General features: G+C 38.3%; 2 protein-coding genes across 2 annotated transcripts; one reads left to right on the top strand and one right to left on the bottom strand.

Annotated features, from left to right (window-relative positions):
- The first annotated feature begins 2,058 nt into the window (after positions 1-2,058).
- LOC110162765 (proteasome subunit alpha type-6) lies at positions 2,059-5,988 on the top strand. The gene is made up of 7 exons (XM_020927661.2): positions 2,059-2,244; positions 3,044-3,138; positions 3,488-3,569; positions 3,796-3,951; positions 4,194-4,372; positions 4,476-4,570; positions 5,796-5,988. The coding sequence occupies exons 1-7, from the start codon at positions 2,169-2,171 to the stop codon at positions 5,851-5,853; spliced, it is 741 nt and encodes a 246-aa protein (XP_020783320.1). The 5' UTR covers positions 2,059-2,168; the 3' UTR covers positions 5,854-5,988.
- Positions 5,989-7,866: 1,878 nt separating this feature from the next.
- Positions 7,867-10,132, bottom strand: nfkbiaa (nuclear factor of kappa light polypeptide gene enhancer in B-cells inhibitor, alpha a). Its single transcript, XM_020927659.2, has 6 exons — positions 9,825-10,132; positions 9,219-9,324; positions 8,923-9,130; positions 8,725-8,813; positions 8,368-8,628; positions 7,867-8,251 (listed from the first exon to the last, which is right to left on the bottom strand). The coding sequence occupies exons 1-6, from the start codon at positions 10,058-10,060 to the stop codon at positions 8,222-8,224; spliced, it is 930 nt and encodes a 309-aa protein (XP_020783318.1). The 5' UTR covers positions 10,061-10,132; the 3' UTR covers positions 7,867-8,221.
- Positions 10,133-13,607: the final 3,475 nt, after the last annotated feature.

Raw genomic sequence — 13,607 nt, 5'->3', positions numbered from 1 at the left:
TGTGTTGTATGTATTACTATTGGCATACACCTCTTTGTGTGGGATTGATGTGGGTGGTGTCTATTTTAATGTGAAAAAAAGTTCATGTGTACTCACTGGATTTTTAAGAAGTATTACTCAGCCAAGAGTGCTGTTTAAGAAAACTATATTTAGTAACTGTGGTCAAATTTCACAACATCAGGTGGGGTATGTTATAATTATTTCTGATAAAAGATAATTGCTGATACTAATACAATATATGCACAATGCATACAATGTGCATATTAACAACAGGTTTAGGCATGGTGTAATAAGGAATAAATGTGCATATTGTATCAAGTATTCCTATATCCTGCATAAACATTCAATGAAGAACAAATAACCAAACATAGGCTCTAAACACAAATCTATCTATCTATCTATATATCCATATCTATATCTATATCATAAATGTGTTCCTCACTTTCCACAGTGGTTGGTCTCTCTCACCCTCATCCAGCTCGGGTCCTCTGCGCAGTATCTTTGCTGTTTCTGGACTGAGATGTCTGATGTTTTTCCTCCTCCAGTTTGGGGGCTACAGTCCCGAGTGCTCCGATCACCACGGGCTCCACTGATGCCTTCACCTTCCAGACCTCCAGGTTCTATTGCTTATCCACCACCACTATGTCTGGTTGGTTCTCCATCACCATTCTGTTAGTCTGTATCTGGAAGTCCCACAGGATCTTGGCTCGGTCATTCTCCTTTGGAAGTGTTTCCCACCTTGACCTTGGGGTCTCCAGCCTGTATTTTGCACAGATGTTACTGTACACCATGCATGTATGCTTTACCAGCTGCAGCATCTTACACCCTGCAGATATATATATATATATATATATATATATATATATATATATATATATATATATATATATATATATATATATATATATATATATGTGTGTGTGTGTGTGTGTGTGTGTGTGTGTGTGTGTGTAGTTCTGGCCACTACCTCATGTGATTTACTGTCATAGTTTTGCATCATTATCTTATCATTTGCCTAGTGTTTGGATGGGACTTTTTATCCCTGTATATTTACAAGAATAATGATATAGGCCTAAGCCATTCCTTGTTGTACAATGGGCAAATTTTAATTGCGCTCAGGCACGACACCAGATGAGTCATTATGGTCATTATATAATGAGGAAACAGTAAGCTTTATCATTTACCTGCACAGGGAAAACCCACAAGACAGATTTACTGTTTTAATCTGGAACAAGGAAAAGGGAACTGAAAAGGCTGTGTCATGTTTAAATAAGAAAATTGTAAGTTATACAAAAGAAAATTTCCATCTTGTGTTGAAGTGTATGTATGGAGACGCTGGCTCCAGTTGACTTGAAAACATTGCCCCTTTCTTAGGGACTGATCTCTGCTGGTGCCAGTCAAGACTAAACACGGGGGAGTGAGCTTTTCAGATTCATGCAGCTAAAACCTGGAACAGTGTTCCTGAAGATGTGAGACAGGCCTCTACTTTGACTGTTTAAATCCAGACTGAAAACAATTCTGTTTAGCTGCATATGACTGAAAGGTTTTCATTTTTCCTTCCACAGTCCTCTCTCTAATTTAATGTCTCTCTTTTTAATTTTATGATGATTATTTATGTTTTCATTTGTTTGTATTGTGATTGTGATTTGCATTTCTTATTCTGTAAAGCACTTTGAATTACTTTGTGTATGAATTGTGCTATACAAATAAAACTTGCCTTGCCTTGCCTTTCTGTAACTGTTGCTGTCAGACTCCTCATTTTGGTCTTAAAATGTAAAATGTAAACAGGTGTTTTTCTTTCCTATTTTGTTTGAATCCTTATTCCTAACATAGAGTCTACAGTGGCCTATAATGGTCAGCTACATGAAATGCTACAGGCTTTTAGCACTGTTCAAACATCAACTCTTTACTTTAAAGCTTACCAATTCAACATACTATACTGCGCATTATTTGATGTATGAATGAAAGAAACAATGAAATATGTTGTGTTGAAAACATAGTTAGAAATGACCCGTGAAAGGTAAAACATCACCATGGAAACTAACCTCTCGCACCGGATGTAGTTTAGTGTTGTCAGATTAGCTTCCGGGTGGAAATATTGTCCATGAAGTAAATTCATCTGCTGCAAATCCTTTTGGACGAACTTTTGCCACACTGAACTTTTTACAATGTCCAGAGGCTCCAGCGCAGGGTTTGATCGACACATTACCATCTTCTCCCCCGAAGGAAGACTCTATCAAGTTGGTTAGTATTGACGTTTGCTCAGACAAAAGCCGGCTCGCTCAGTTTTGCTAACGAGCTAAATGCTCTGTCATGGTTGGGGTAGCCTGGCTTCTAGCGCCGTGACAAATAATATCCTTCAGAAGTGAAAGTAAAAGTGGAGAAAGAATAAAAGTCGTCTTTATTTCTTATTGGTTTTTAATCGCTAAATGTAGCTAAAGTTATTGTTTAGCTCTAGATTGTTATGTTACGGCTAGCTGTTAGCTCATTAGCATTGTTAGCATGACAACCAAGCTGATTCATTGCACAAACTGTACTGTGTGATACTACAAGCAGGATTTCATTAAAGTTTTTTGTGCAATTAAATATAATTGAATGTAGATTTTAGTGATATATATTCCTCCGCACAAAGACATTTTTATGCTGTAGACATTTCTTGTTATCTAACGGTATCTGGACTTATGGAAAAAGAGGCTCCAAGTGTGAACTCTACTGACTATTTGTTAAGTGCCTATAAATTGTAATAGAAAAGTCAACATAAATTAGTTATTAAGGTGTTCAACATAATTTTTGATCTAAAATTGTGCACTAAAGATGTAAAACCAAAATGTAAAAGGAAGAAAATATCTGAAATATCTGCACTGATGAATAATTGAATTTAAACAGAGCTTCATATACCATGTATCCAGTCTTCATCAAATATTCATGAGAATTTGGAAGCAAAACAAATGCATTGAAATTATCATTGGCTTTTCACTGTTTGGCTAATGCCATAACAATGGTTGAACTAAGTAAATCCTATTTCCTCTCCATTCCTCTGCAGAATATGCTTTCAAGGCCATAAACCAGGGAGGACTCACGTCAGTAGCGGTCCGGGGGAAGGATTGTGCAGTCGTCGTAACACAGAAAAAAGTACCGGTGAGTACAGTGGAGCTTTTGTTCATGTTACACCACAGGGCTTAGACTTGTCGATTTAGGCTGCCATGAAAATAAAAAAGACCTACACTTGTCCACAAAAAAAAAAATATATATATATATATATATATATATATATATGTGTGTATATTTATGTGTATATATATATGTGTGTATATATGTGTGTGTATGTATATGTGTATATGTGTGTGTGTGTGTGTGTATGTGTATGTATATATATATATATATATATATATATATATATATATATATATATATATAATTATAAAAAAACAGCAACTGAAAAATCTATGAAGGCTCCTTTTGTAAACCTCTTGTATTCTGTTTGCAGGACAAGCTTTTGGATGCCTCTACAGTCACTCATCTTTTCAGAATAACAGATAATATTGGATGTGTAATGTCTGGAATGACAGGTAAATATTGTTTTCTATTAAAACACTATTAAAACGAAATAATAAGAAGTGATTTAGTAAATTTCCTGGCACATCAAAGTGTGTTCGTAATGCATTGCCATGTTTGTTTGATAGTTTGCCCAAGACACTATTAGTTGTGTTATATTCTACATTTAAAGATTCACAGTTCCCAACAGCAGTGTGCTGCTTTTACAGTGAAAGGTTTGTTTGTTATGTTTTTCTTCAGCCGACAGCCGTTCTCAAGTGCAGCGAGCTCGGTATGAAGCAGCTAATTGGCAGTACAAGTACGGCTATGAGATCCCTGTGGACATGCTGTGCAAGAGAATCGCTGACATCTCCCAAGTTTACACGCAGAACGCTGAGATGAGGCCACTGGGCTGTTGTATGTATACTATATTCTGTCTACTGACTTGACTTTTTTTTTTTTGTTTCTTTACCTTTTTTAATAAGTAGTAGTAAGCGTGTAAGTGTTTGGCTTTTTTTAACCTTCTATTTTGTGTATAGATAAAATTTAAATGCTAATCAAATTAAATTAGCTACTTGTACTGTGACTAATTGACATCTTTTTGCTTTCTGGTTAACTCCAGTTTAACTCGCGGTTGTCTCCGCCTCGTGTGTGTGCAGGTATGATCGTGATCGGCATAGACGAGGAGTTTGGTCCGCAGGTGTACAAGTGTGACCCAGCAGGATACTACTGCGGTTTCAAGGCCACGGCGGCTGGAGTGAAGCAAACGGAAGCGACGAGTTTTCTGGAAAAGAAAGTCAAAAAGAAACTCGACTGGACTTTTGAACAAACTGTGGAGGTATGATTCTGAGTCCAACTTTGTTTCGGTATCGAAGGTGAAATGGGGCTCTGTTGAAATGAGACTAAACGCACAGGAAATTTAACATTGCTCTTCTTTTTAGACGGCCATTTCTTGTCTGTCGACTGTTCTTTCTATTGACTTCAAGCCCTCTGAGCTGGAAGTGGGAGTTGTCACTACACAGGATCCAAAATTCAGGTAAACTGGTTAAATTCACATTTGTTACTCTTCAATTCCAAACAAATGCTAGTCATATTCCACTGTGTATTACATAGTAATCTGTAAGTAGACAAATTCCCAAAATACCAAATACATTAGAAAACATACTGCAGACTATGAAGTCTACATTTCAGTTAAAAGATTATTTTTAAGAGTTTGAAAACAGGTTGTGGCTTCGCCTGTCTGCACTGTCCACTTTTGGACTTCGGCTGAAGCAGGTTTGACAGATGTTGTGGGGAGAGGCCATGGAGGATTTTAAAAGCAAACAAGAAAATTTTTAAAAATCAATTCAATAGAGAGCCAGTGCCATTCTTTTAAAATGGGTGTGCCGTGTTCTCATTATCCCCTTTTAAAATTTTTGCCAAAGGAATTCATAGGCCAGAAGTATTTAGCAATGGTTATCATTTACAATTACTTGCAATGCTCACAATGCTGGCCAAAACTACACATAACAATAATTCCAACCTCAATACTTACTTAAAGCAGACTGATTATGCAAAATCATCCTTTCAGTGCATTTGACCATGTTATAGGTGTTTCCGCTTCTCACTTACCCTTTTAGAGTTGTATTTGGAGAGATTCAGGCATGTTTGAGCAATCGCTTATTTTAAAGACATCATATTGCTGCTCAATCCCTGTTTTCACTGTCACAGGCATGTACCCACTGCTCTGTAGTTACTTTGTTCTCCATTGTATTTGTCAATGAGGCATGTAGGATTCACCAGCATTGCGTAGTCATTTTGGTAAGAAAGAAAGTATGATCTGCAGCTTTCCATCGGCGCTTTCAACTCTTATTGTGATGGCATTTACAGCAATGTAATCTCCCATTGGGCACCACAGTTTTCTAATGTGGAAGTCAATGGACTTGTTTATTTTATTAAGACATTTTAGATTAATATTGCAATTTAATTTAAATGTGCAAATCTAATCCACAATGACCCACAAGTGTCACAAATTATAACTATACAGCAGACTCCAGCTGTTTTAAAAGCAGTGAGTAGAATTGTTTAAGGTTCAATACAATCACATGTTTTTGCAAATGGAACCTCCTCCACAGTTTGAGAACCTCCGCAGCACACATGCACAAACCTCCGCATGACCCCATAAGGTGCTGCTCTGCTGATCACCAAAAAAGAATGAACTCCTCTCTACCATCACCAAATCAGCTCTTTTAATTCACTTTGTTGTTACCTCTTTTCTGCAGGATTCTGGCAGAGGCTGAAGTGGACACCCACCTCATGTCCCTGGCAGAGCGGGACTGAGCACAAGAACGTTGGACTAAAACTAGAGCATGATGGGACATCCCGAGGTGGAGACCTGCGTTATCTTTGTTTTGCTGTACATTTATCCCACTGTTTCATTCAAAAAAATAAAAAGTGTTTTGGAGTAAAATACAACTTGCTGAAAATTTTGTGTGTTTTATGAAATGGTGGTCATTGTCGTCACATAAGGCTAGTATTGGTTTGATCATTCAGATTTAGAAACAGTGGGGCTGTGGGAACAGGAGCGCTGCAGAGTTGTAGACTTCCTGTTGTGGTTTGATGCACTCAAATCTCACACCTGCGGTGTGGCAGACTGGTGCTTTTATAACACGCGTCATACTCGCCAGGCTTGACCTGCTTTTTATCAGATCTTCTCATTTCTGCCAATCTGTCAAATTTAGGTGAATAGGAGATCTACTTTCTGTGTACATTTCTTACAATATACTGTAATGGAGAGTGCAGTATAAAAAGAAAAAAAAAAGTCCCAAAAATATGCTTTGTTTACTGCTCAAGATTTATTTATGGCTGTAATAATGATTAATAATGCTAATAATAACATTGTTTATGCTTTATAGTTGCACAATATGTTGATTAAGTATTGTGCAATCATACAGAGTTATATCAGATCTAATAATAAATTGCATGTACTATTTGTATTTTACATATGGAGTGCATTCCAGCTGGAAAATGACAACTATGATGTGCTTAAATTATACAAAGAGTTCAGCATGTGACAATGCTGACAATACTGACCTCATCTGTGCTGAAAATTGGTCATCAGCTCGTTTCCCCTTACTCAAGACTATGTATTGTCCAGTGTCCTTCCCATTTAATTGTAGGCTGACCAAGCATTATGAACTCTGGAAATTACCTGCATCACCTGTTTAACAATCACAGCTGACTAAAGTGCAGGTGACTGCTTCAAATTCCCCTGGATTTGTTCCTGTTAATGATTAAGCAGAAATGACAAGCAGGCTCCATTAAAACAATATACAACTTTTAAAGCCCACATACCGTACTTTGCCATAGGAAAGTACATTTGTGACCCTTTGTAAAGAAACTCAAATTTAAATAAATACATTTTAATTTTTTTTTGTTTTTATTACAATGGTGACTAACTTAACCACAATGCCCACTACAATCCTGGTGTGTACATTTTATCTATTCTGCGGTAAATCTCATGCTTATTTAATAATAACAGCCTGTAGGAGGGACTGGGTGGTCAAGCAAGTAAGTCTGGCCACACTCCTACTTGTTTTGTCCTAATTTGAGCACAGTTTAATTGTAATGTAGGTTCAGTTTGGTCCTGGTTTAGTCCTGTTTTAGCTCTGTTCTAGTCCAAGTTTTGTCCCAGTATAATCTTTATTTACCACTAGAATTTGCTCACCAATTATCACAAAATATTAGTGATTTTCATCTTTAATTCTACAACCTGGCAACAAAGCAACCCAGCACTTAACAATGCCTGACATAAGTGACAGATAGCGTTGTGGAAACCAACTGTAGTCTTTTTTTAAAGTTAACACCCACTCAAATCTACACTACCTTCCAGTCTACTTCTCCAAAATATATTTTTGTGAACTATGCACTATCTATGACACTTTATCTCTCTCTACCTCCGTTCACAAAACACTAACGTATCCCTTTCACTATCATGTGACCAGAAAACTTCCCATACTCTGGCAATTTCCCGGAAACAGTGACTTGGCACTTATGTTTTTGTAACCTTTCAGAATTCCCATCTTGGTATAAAGCACAATTTCCTACTGTCACTGTAGCTTACATGGAATTTTCAGTACATTTTGTTCCTCTTGTAGCGCACAGGGACTTTCAATGGTGTGACTCACATACCCACTGACCTCGCCCAGACAATAGGAAATCCCAGGCTGGTTCAGGGTGACAATTTTTATGAATTTTGTGGTGACTATAGTGTTTGTCATCATTTTTGCAAGCTAGGAGTGAACAGTACTTTTTACTGTTAAGTCATCACTCATTCAAGATCATGAGACCAAATTTTCATATCAAGACTTTTTTCTTTTATTCTCTCATAATAGTGTTTAAATTCACAGTAGATATTTACAAATACAAAAATAGTATCTCTGTATTTACACTATATAACAGCTCTTATATACAGGATATATATATAGTTTATGCATTTTACATGAGGGACTTTCAGAGTTCATGATCTTGCTTCTTTTGCAATTCAGTCTCCACTCTTGTATTCGGACCAGCTCGGCATCGCCTTCACATCTTCATGGTTCGGTCCGGCCAGCACTTCTGGACGTCCTGGCAGCCAGTTTGTTGGCCCTGAATGGACAGCCCCGATATAGCAGCTTCACATGTATCACCATTTTTTGTTGTTGTTTCTTTATTGGCCAAACTTTATGTCATCGTACAACTGCAAAAAAAAAAAAAAAAGCACATACAAACTGTTACGACCAATGCATTTTCAACACAGTACTTCTTGCCAATTGGCTAGTAGTTTGGATAACAACTATATTTTCCAATACTGACCTCATCATCTGACAAGTCCAAATCCTCCATTTCGCTTTCGTCTGATTCGCTCATGGGCAGTGGCCTCAGCTCCAGTGCAGTTTTGTGATACAATTGCTGCCGGATTTCTTCGTTTTGGCGACCATATGTGAGGTGATATGGTGTGAACCCTCCGTAGTTTAGGCTATTGACGTCTGCACCCAGATCTACCAAACACTGGACCAACGCCAGATTCTGGAAGTCTACCGCCAAGTGGAGTGCCGTTCTTCCACTGCACTGCTCCTATGGAAATGACAAAACACATAACATTAGATTAATTTGAAAAGATTATTTGGAATTACTTTGTGCAGGCTGTTTGTGAATGTATACTCAATTTACCTGTGCATTTATATCTGCGCCCAGTTTCACAAGGTTCTCCACAAGTGAAATGTACCCATTTATTGATGCAAGGTGAAGGCAGTTGTGTCCTATAGAGGGAAAAACAAAAACAAAAAAAAGACAGACCATAAGTCCATATTCAAAGTGCATTGTTGCTTTTGCATGCAGTGTATTCTTTGTACTTGTGTCCATGCTTACCACTGTAGTTGGGGAAGGACATGAGCGCTGTGAGGTGGCTGTGGCAGTTCTGTGTGATGACGCTGAAGCTGGCCAGGGAGCCCTTCTTGCAGGTGATGTGGAGGGCTGTGTTTCCGCTGTTGTCAGCTAACCTGGGGTCTGCTCCGGCCTTCAGCAATCTCTCCACAAGCTGAGGCTGGTCTGTGATCACCGCCAAGTGCAGTGCAGTCTGGATAAAGAGGGGAGCCAAGGGTTAGATCTGTTTGTGAATTTATATCAAAAGACTTCATTTTGGTCTTTTCTGTTGAGTTGCTTACCTGTCCCTGGTGGTTCTGTGCATTGAGGAAGGGGTGACTGTGGGACAGCTTGATCATCTGCAGGACATGTTCAATTGCTTCATGAATGATGGCCAAATGTAGAAGCCTGTTGGTGGTAGGGGAGAGAGAGAGAGAGAGAGAGAGGTGAGTTAAAATAGTACTTGAAAAGAAAAAAAAAACTACCCACTACCCACAGAGGAAGTGGTTCCAGCTATATAAGAAAGAACAAAGCCAGCGCAGCACAGCGTTTCGCAAGACTGGAGTTTTGTAGGGTTATTTCCACCAGTTGTGGCTTGACACATCTGATGCTTTATCAGTTACTGGCAGGGCGCCAGGGACTTTCCTAAACGCGCACAGCGGACTTTAGCCCCGCCCCAACTACACTCTCAGCCAAAATACACACGCAAGCTTGAATAAGCACTGCTCTGCACACACATACTTGAAATTTCTCGTTTTATTGCAAACTTTTTTTTCAATCATGTGTGCGCATCTGCAGGTTTGTTTACTTTTGCATCGGGGCTTTTATGCGCAAAGTTACTATGGGTAACAACCAAAAGCAGCACATTTAAATTCATTTAACAAAAATATTTAGAATAATGCACTTACGTATCACCGTCGTCCGTGATCACATCTCTCCAGGGCTCGTATTCCGGCGTAAACTCCGCATGTTCAGTCATCTTCAGCTCCTCCAAGTCTTTAACTATGTCTTCGTCTCTCAACGAATCCACGCCGCTGTCCAAGCGCTCCTCGTGGCAGGGCAGCATTTTCCCAGCCTGCTTGCCCTCCATGTTGTCCAAATTATATTCCATTCGAGTGTGGTGTGATACTCGGTGCACGTCCATGTTGACTGTTGTGTGACTGTAGAACAGCTCTGCGTCTGTCCAATGTTCAAGGCAGAATGAGCAGCGGAGGGAGGTGCGCTGGGTTAAAAACAGCAGCGGTGGGCGGGGTCAGCTCCTGGGGATTTCCATTGAGGGGAATTAATGCCGGGCTTTTGTGAGAAAAAATCCCCAAAATATACTCAGAATAAGAACTTGTAGTTTCCTATTAGACACCTCTGTTCACCTGTTATGTAGGCTGCAATACAAATCACTGTTTATTCTAATGAATGGGCTGCAGGAGCATGAATGAAAGAGGGCAGACAGCCCCTGACAGGCTGCCCTAGAATTCCCTTCTGCTGGGGAAATTATTTCATTCAAGAATCAAACAGTCACATTTAGGACTTTATTTTTATGTTTTAACCAAGCTATCCCAGTTATGATGGACAAGTTTGTTCAGTGGTTAGCTATGTATGAATGTATGCAATGATTGCTACACTTGTGGTTGTGATATAAACCTGTTGGATATACCTGTGACTGTGCCCAGTAACAGTGCCATAAACATATTCATATCCTTGTAACATGTAAAACTCACATTGTTATGACTTGTGCAGCCAGTTTTGCATAATGGCACTATTCCTGGATAAATGTCTACTTTAGGCTTCTGTGGGAGCAGATTTGCATGTGTATTGTATAACTGTAGACACACTTTCTTCTATTAGATGTGCAACAGTGCAAATCTGCAAAAGGACAAATGACAAAACCTTTTCCTATATTCAGGGAGCATCTGAATTTTTATTTCAATATATGATCAATATTCTAAACAATATACAATTGTGCATATTTCTAAGAGTCATACTGAAACTTAAGATACCCAATTGTTGAAAGTAACCATGGAAGCAATTAACATGCCATCCCTTTAAGCTAAGCTTTGGAGCCCCAAATTTGGGTTAGTTAACTTTGTTTAATTAACATATTTTGTTATCTCCTGAATTGCAGCACCGTACTTTACTCGAACAGGATTTTAAAATGATTTGTATTATATTATTATATTTTATTCTCTTACTATAAATGGTATGGGTCATGCCATGTTTCTGACAGAACAAGTTTCCTCTTGGAGACTCCCTTATGACAACAACACTGTGTATCCCCAGTTATCTTTTTTAGTGATTGCCGAGCATTGCTATGTGTACAATCAACATTCTGGGCAACATACCTTCAATGTGGAAAACACTGTAGAAGTTGGAACATATTTAGAAATTTGCATAATGTCCTTTATTTCCTAAAAAAATCCTTTTCTATGCCAAGATACTGAGAATTCTTGAGGGCATTCCTTCCTCCTCCTAGTGCGTGATATTCACCTGTCCTGTACTTTCTTGACATTCTGAGAGAAAATTCCCAGGTTTACCTTGTTTGTTTACACTGGAGAGCAACAGTAACCAAGCTCAGTGCAGCATTCAGCACTCTATGGGACGATACTTGTACCTCACGCATACGCAGAGTAGCTTGTGATGTCACTGGGAGCGGTATTTGCGTCTGTGCGCCACTGTCGTCACTCAGACATGTCCTGCTTCCTGCACATTGACAATTCTCTGCATAGTTTTAACACGGACATTGTGTTCAAAGGGTTATCTTGGATTGCCTGCATTGCCAACAAGTAGATAAGCACTTTATCACTTTATTTTGGCCCACTATAAGACATACTGGGACTTCCATTTCGCTTTACTCATGTCACCACTTGCAGTGTGTTTCCTGGCTGTTGCTATGGCGACTTAAGTTCTCTGCTTGTGCACTTCATGTTGGTTCAGTTCCACCTAACTGAGTCACTATGGGAGTAACTTGGTAATGTTAACACTAATATTAGAGAATCCCCAGACTAATGCAAGCATTAACTTCCAATTTAGACTTACATAAGACTGATATGTAGCACTTATAGTGCATGTGCAAAAACATATTTATCTTTGCATAAACTTGTCAACACACAGACATATTTGTATCCTAGAAAATCTGTTGCAGCTGCAGAGGCAATAGTTCAAGGGCTGTGTAATGTTATTCTAGTAGTGCACCTGCAACAAGCAATAAGCCATTATAATCATAAGTATAAAAAAATAAATAAAAGCTGCTTTATGTAATTTCACTACAAAATGAAAGATATGTTTTAAAGGTGCACTGTGTAACTTTTTTGGTGGGGTTCCACAACCTGTTTGTTTCCATGGAGATGTTAATGATTTGGTTCTCCACAGTATGGCATTAAACTAATCTGTCTTGCATTTACTCAGTTACAGGTGTTATTTATTCTTCAAAAATATATTTAAAGAAAAAAAAAAAACTTATTGTGTGTGCAGTCGCCTCTCCTCAAATCTAACCTGCAGCTTGCAAGTCTCCATGGAGGTTCATATATTTATGGCCATACTGTGGAACATTAGGCACATCTCCATGGAGACAAGCAGGTGACAAGTTACACAGTGTATCTTTAAGAGTAATTTAATGTAGCAGACAGGGGGCTTACTGATGATTAGAACCAGAGACCAGAGATGTTACAGGTGTTAATTAACACCTGTAACATTAACATTAAAATACACTATGTTAATAGAGAAACTAATCAGGTCTTTTGTGCACTGCATTTTCTCCACCAAATGTGTGAATCTGTTGCTCAGTTTCTCTACTCTCTCCACATTTCACTTCAGCTGTTCTTATCAACAAAACCTTCAGGACAGAAAATGTACAATAAATATATACAGAAGTGTGTTACCCAAGAACACAATAGCTGTATATACAAGAGCAATTGCTGCCCCACTGTGGCACCTGGTATCCACAGCAGTCCCCCATCCAAGAACTAACCAGGTCCAAACCTGCCCAGTTTCTGAGATTAGACAAGATCAAACATTGTCCAGGTGGCAGGGATCTTTATATTTGTACAGTGGGGAGATGATGGTCTATGTAAAACTAATCCAATAAAATGACTTTATAGGGCTTATTGCAATGATTCTTTTCCAGAATTTGTGAAATAATATATATAATATATCAAAGAGTAGTAAGAACTGTCAGTGGGGACAGGTGCAAATAGAAAATGCAGGACAGTGCAGGATTACTCAAACATAAATTAATCGGTCTAAATATAACTCTGAGATGTGATTAAGGAAAAGCATATTAACATGATTAAAAGCTCTTACATTTTGATTTAGGGACTTTTTTATGTTATTTGTCAGTACGTTTTATTAATTTGAAAGGAAGTACCCATGAAGCCACCATTATATTGTAATTATCTAATTATGTTATGTAAAAATACATTTCATGAGATAGACTGATAGAATCTATGGCCTTATCAGTGTTTAGTTATATAACACATGTCTCTTCTGCTCTGGCAATTTCCAAAAATGTGTTTGCTTCTGTCCATCATTCATAACTCTCTGTCCCATTCAAACAGGAAACTCTTGTTTATATCAGAACAATGACAGTGCACTCCATATGTTTCTGGTAGTGACACAGCATTACGCCCACTCCTCTCTCTCATTGACAACGTAGTTTCTTGTTTAGGTATTTATGCACAGATCCTGGATTAAATAATAAT

This window comes from Boleophthalmus pectinirostris, unplaced genomic scaffold (genome assembly GCF_026225935.1).
Source record: "Boleophthalmus pectinirostris isolate CB_2022bp ecotype Guang Dong unplaced genomic scaffold, ASM2622593v1 HiC_scaffold_13, whole genome shotgun sequence".
Lineage (NCBI taxonomy): Eukaryota > Metazoa > Chordata > Actinopteri > Gobiiformes > Gobiidae > Boleophthalmus > Boleophthalmus pectinirostris.
The sequence above is the reverse complement of the archived record's forward strand: the minus strand, read 5'-3'. Positions and strand labels throughout refer to the sequence as shown.

Coding starts and splice junctions, on each gene's coding strand:
- LOC110162765 (XM_020927661.2), top strand. CDS start 2,169: ATGTCCAGAGGCTCCAGCGCAGGGTTTGATCGACACATTACCATCTTC. Junction 3,570..3,795: donor TGTAATGTCTGGAATGACAG/GTAAATATTGTT, acceptor GTTTTTCTTCAG/CCGACAGCCGTTCTCAAGTG. Junction 4,571..5,795: donor ACACAGGATCCAAAATTCAG/GTAAACTGGTTA, acceptor TCTTTTCTGCAG/GATTCTGGCAGAGGCTGAAG.
- nfkbiaa (XM_020927659.2), bottom strand. CDS start 10,060: ATGGACGTGCACCGAGTATCACACCACACTCGAATGGAATATAATTTG. Junction 8,814..8,922: donor GTCCTTCCCCAACTACAGTG/GTAAGCATGGAC, acceptor TTCCCTCTATAG/GACACAACTGCCTTCACCTT. Junction 8,629..8,724: donor GCGCAGATATAAATGCACAG/GTAAATTGAGTA, acceptor TCATTTCCATAG/GAGCAGTGCAGTGGAAGAAC.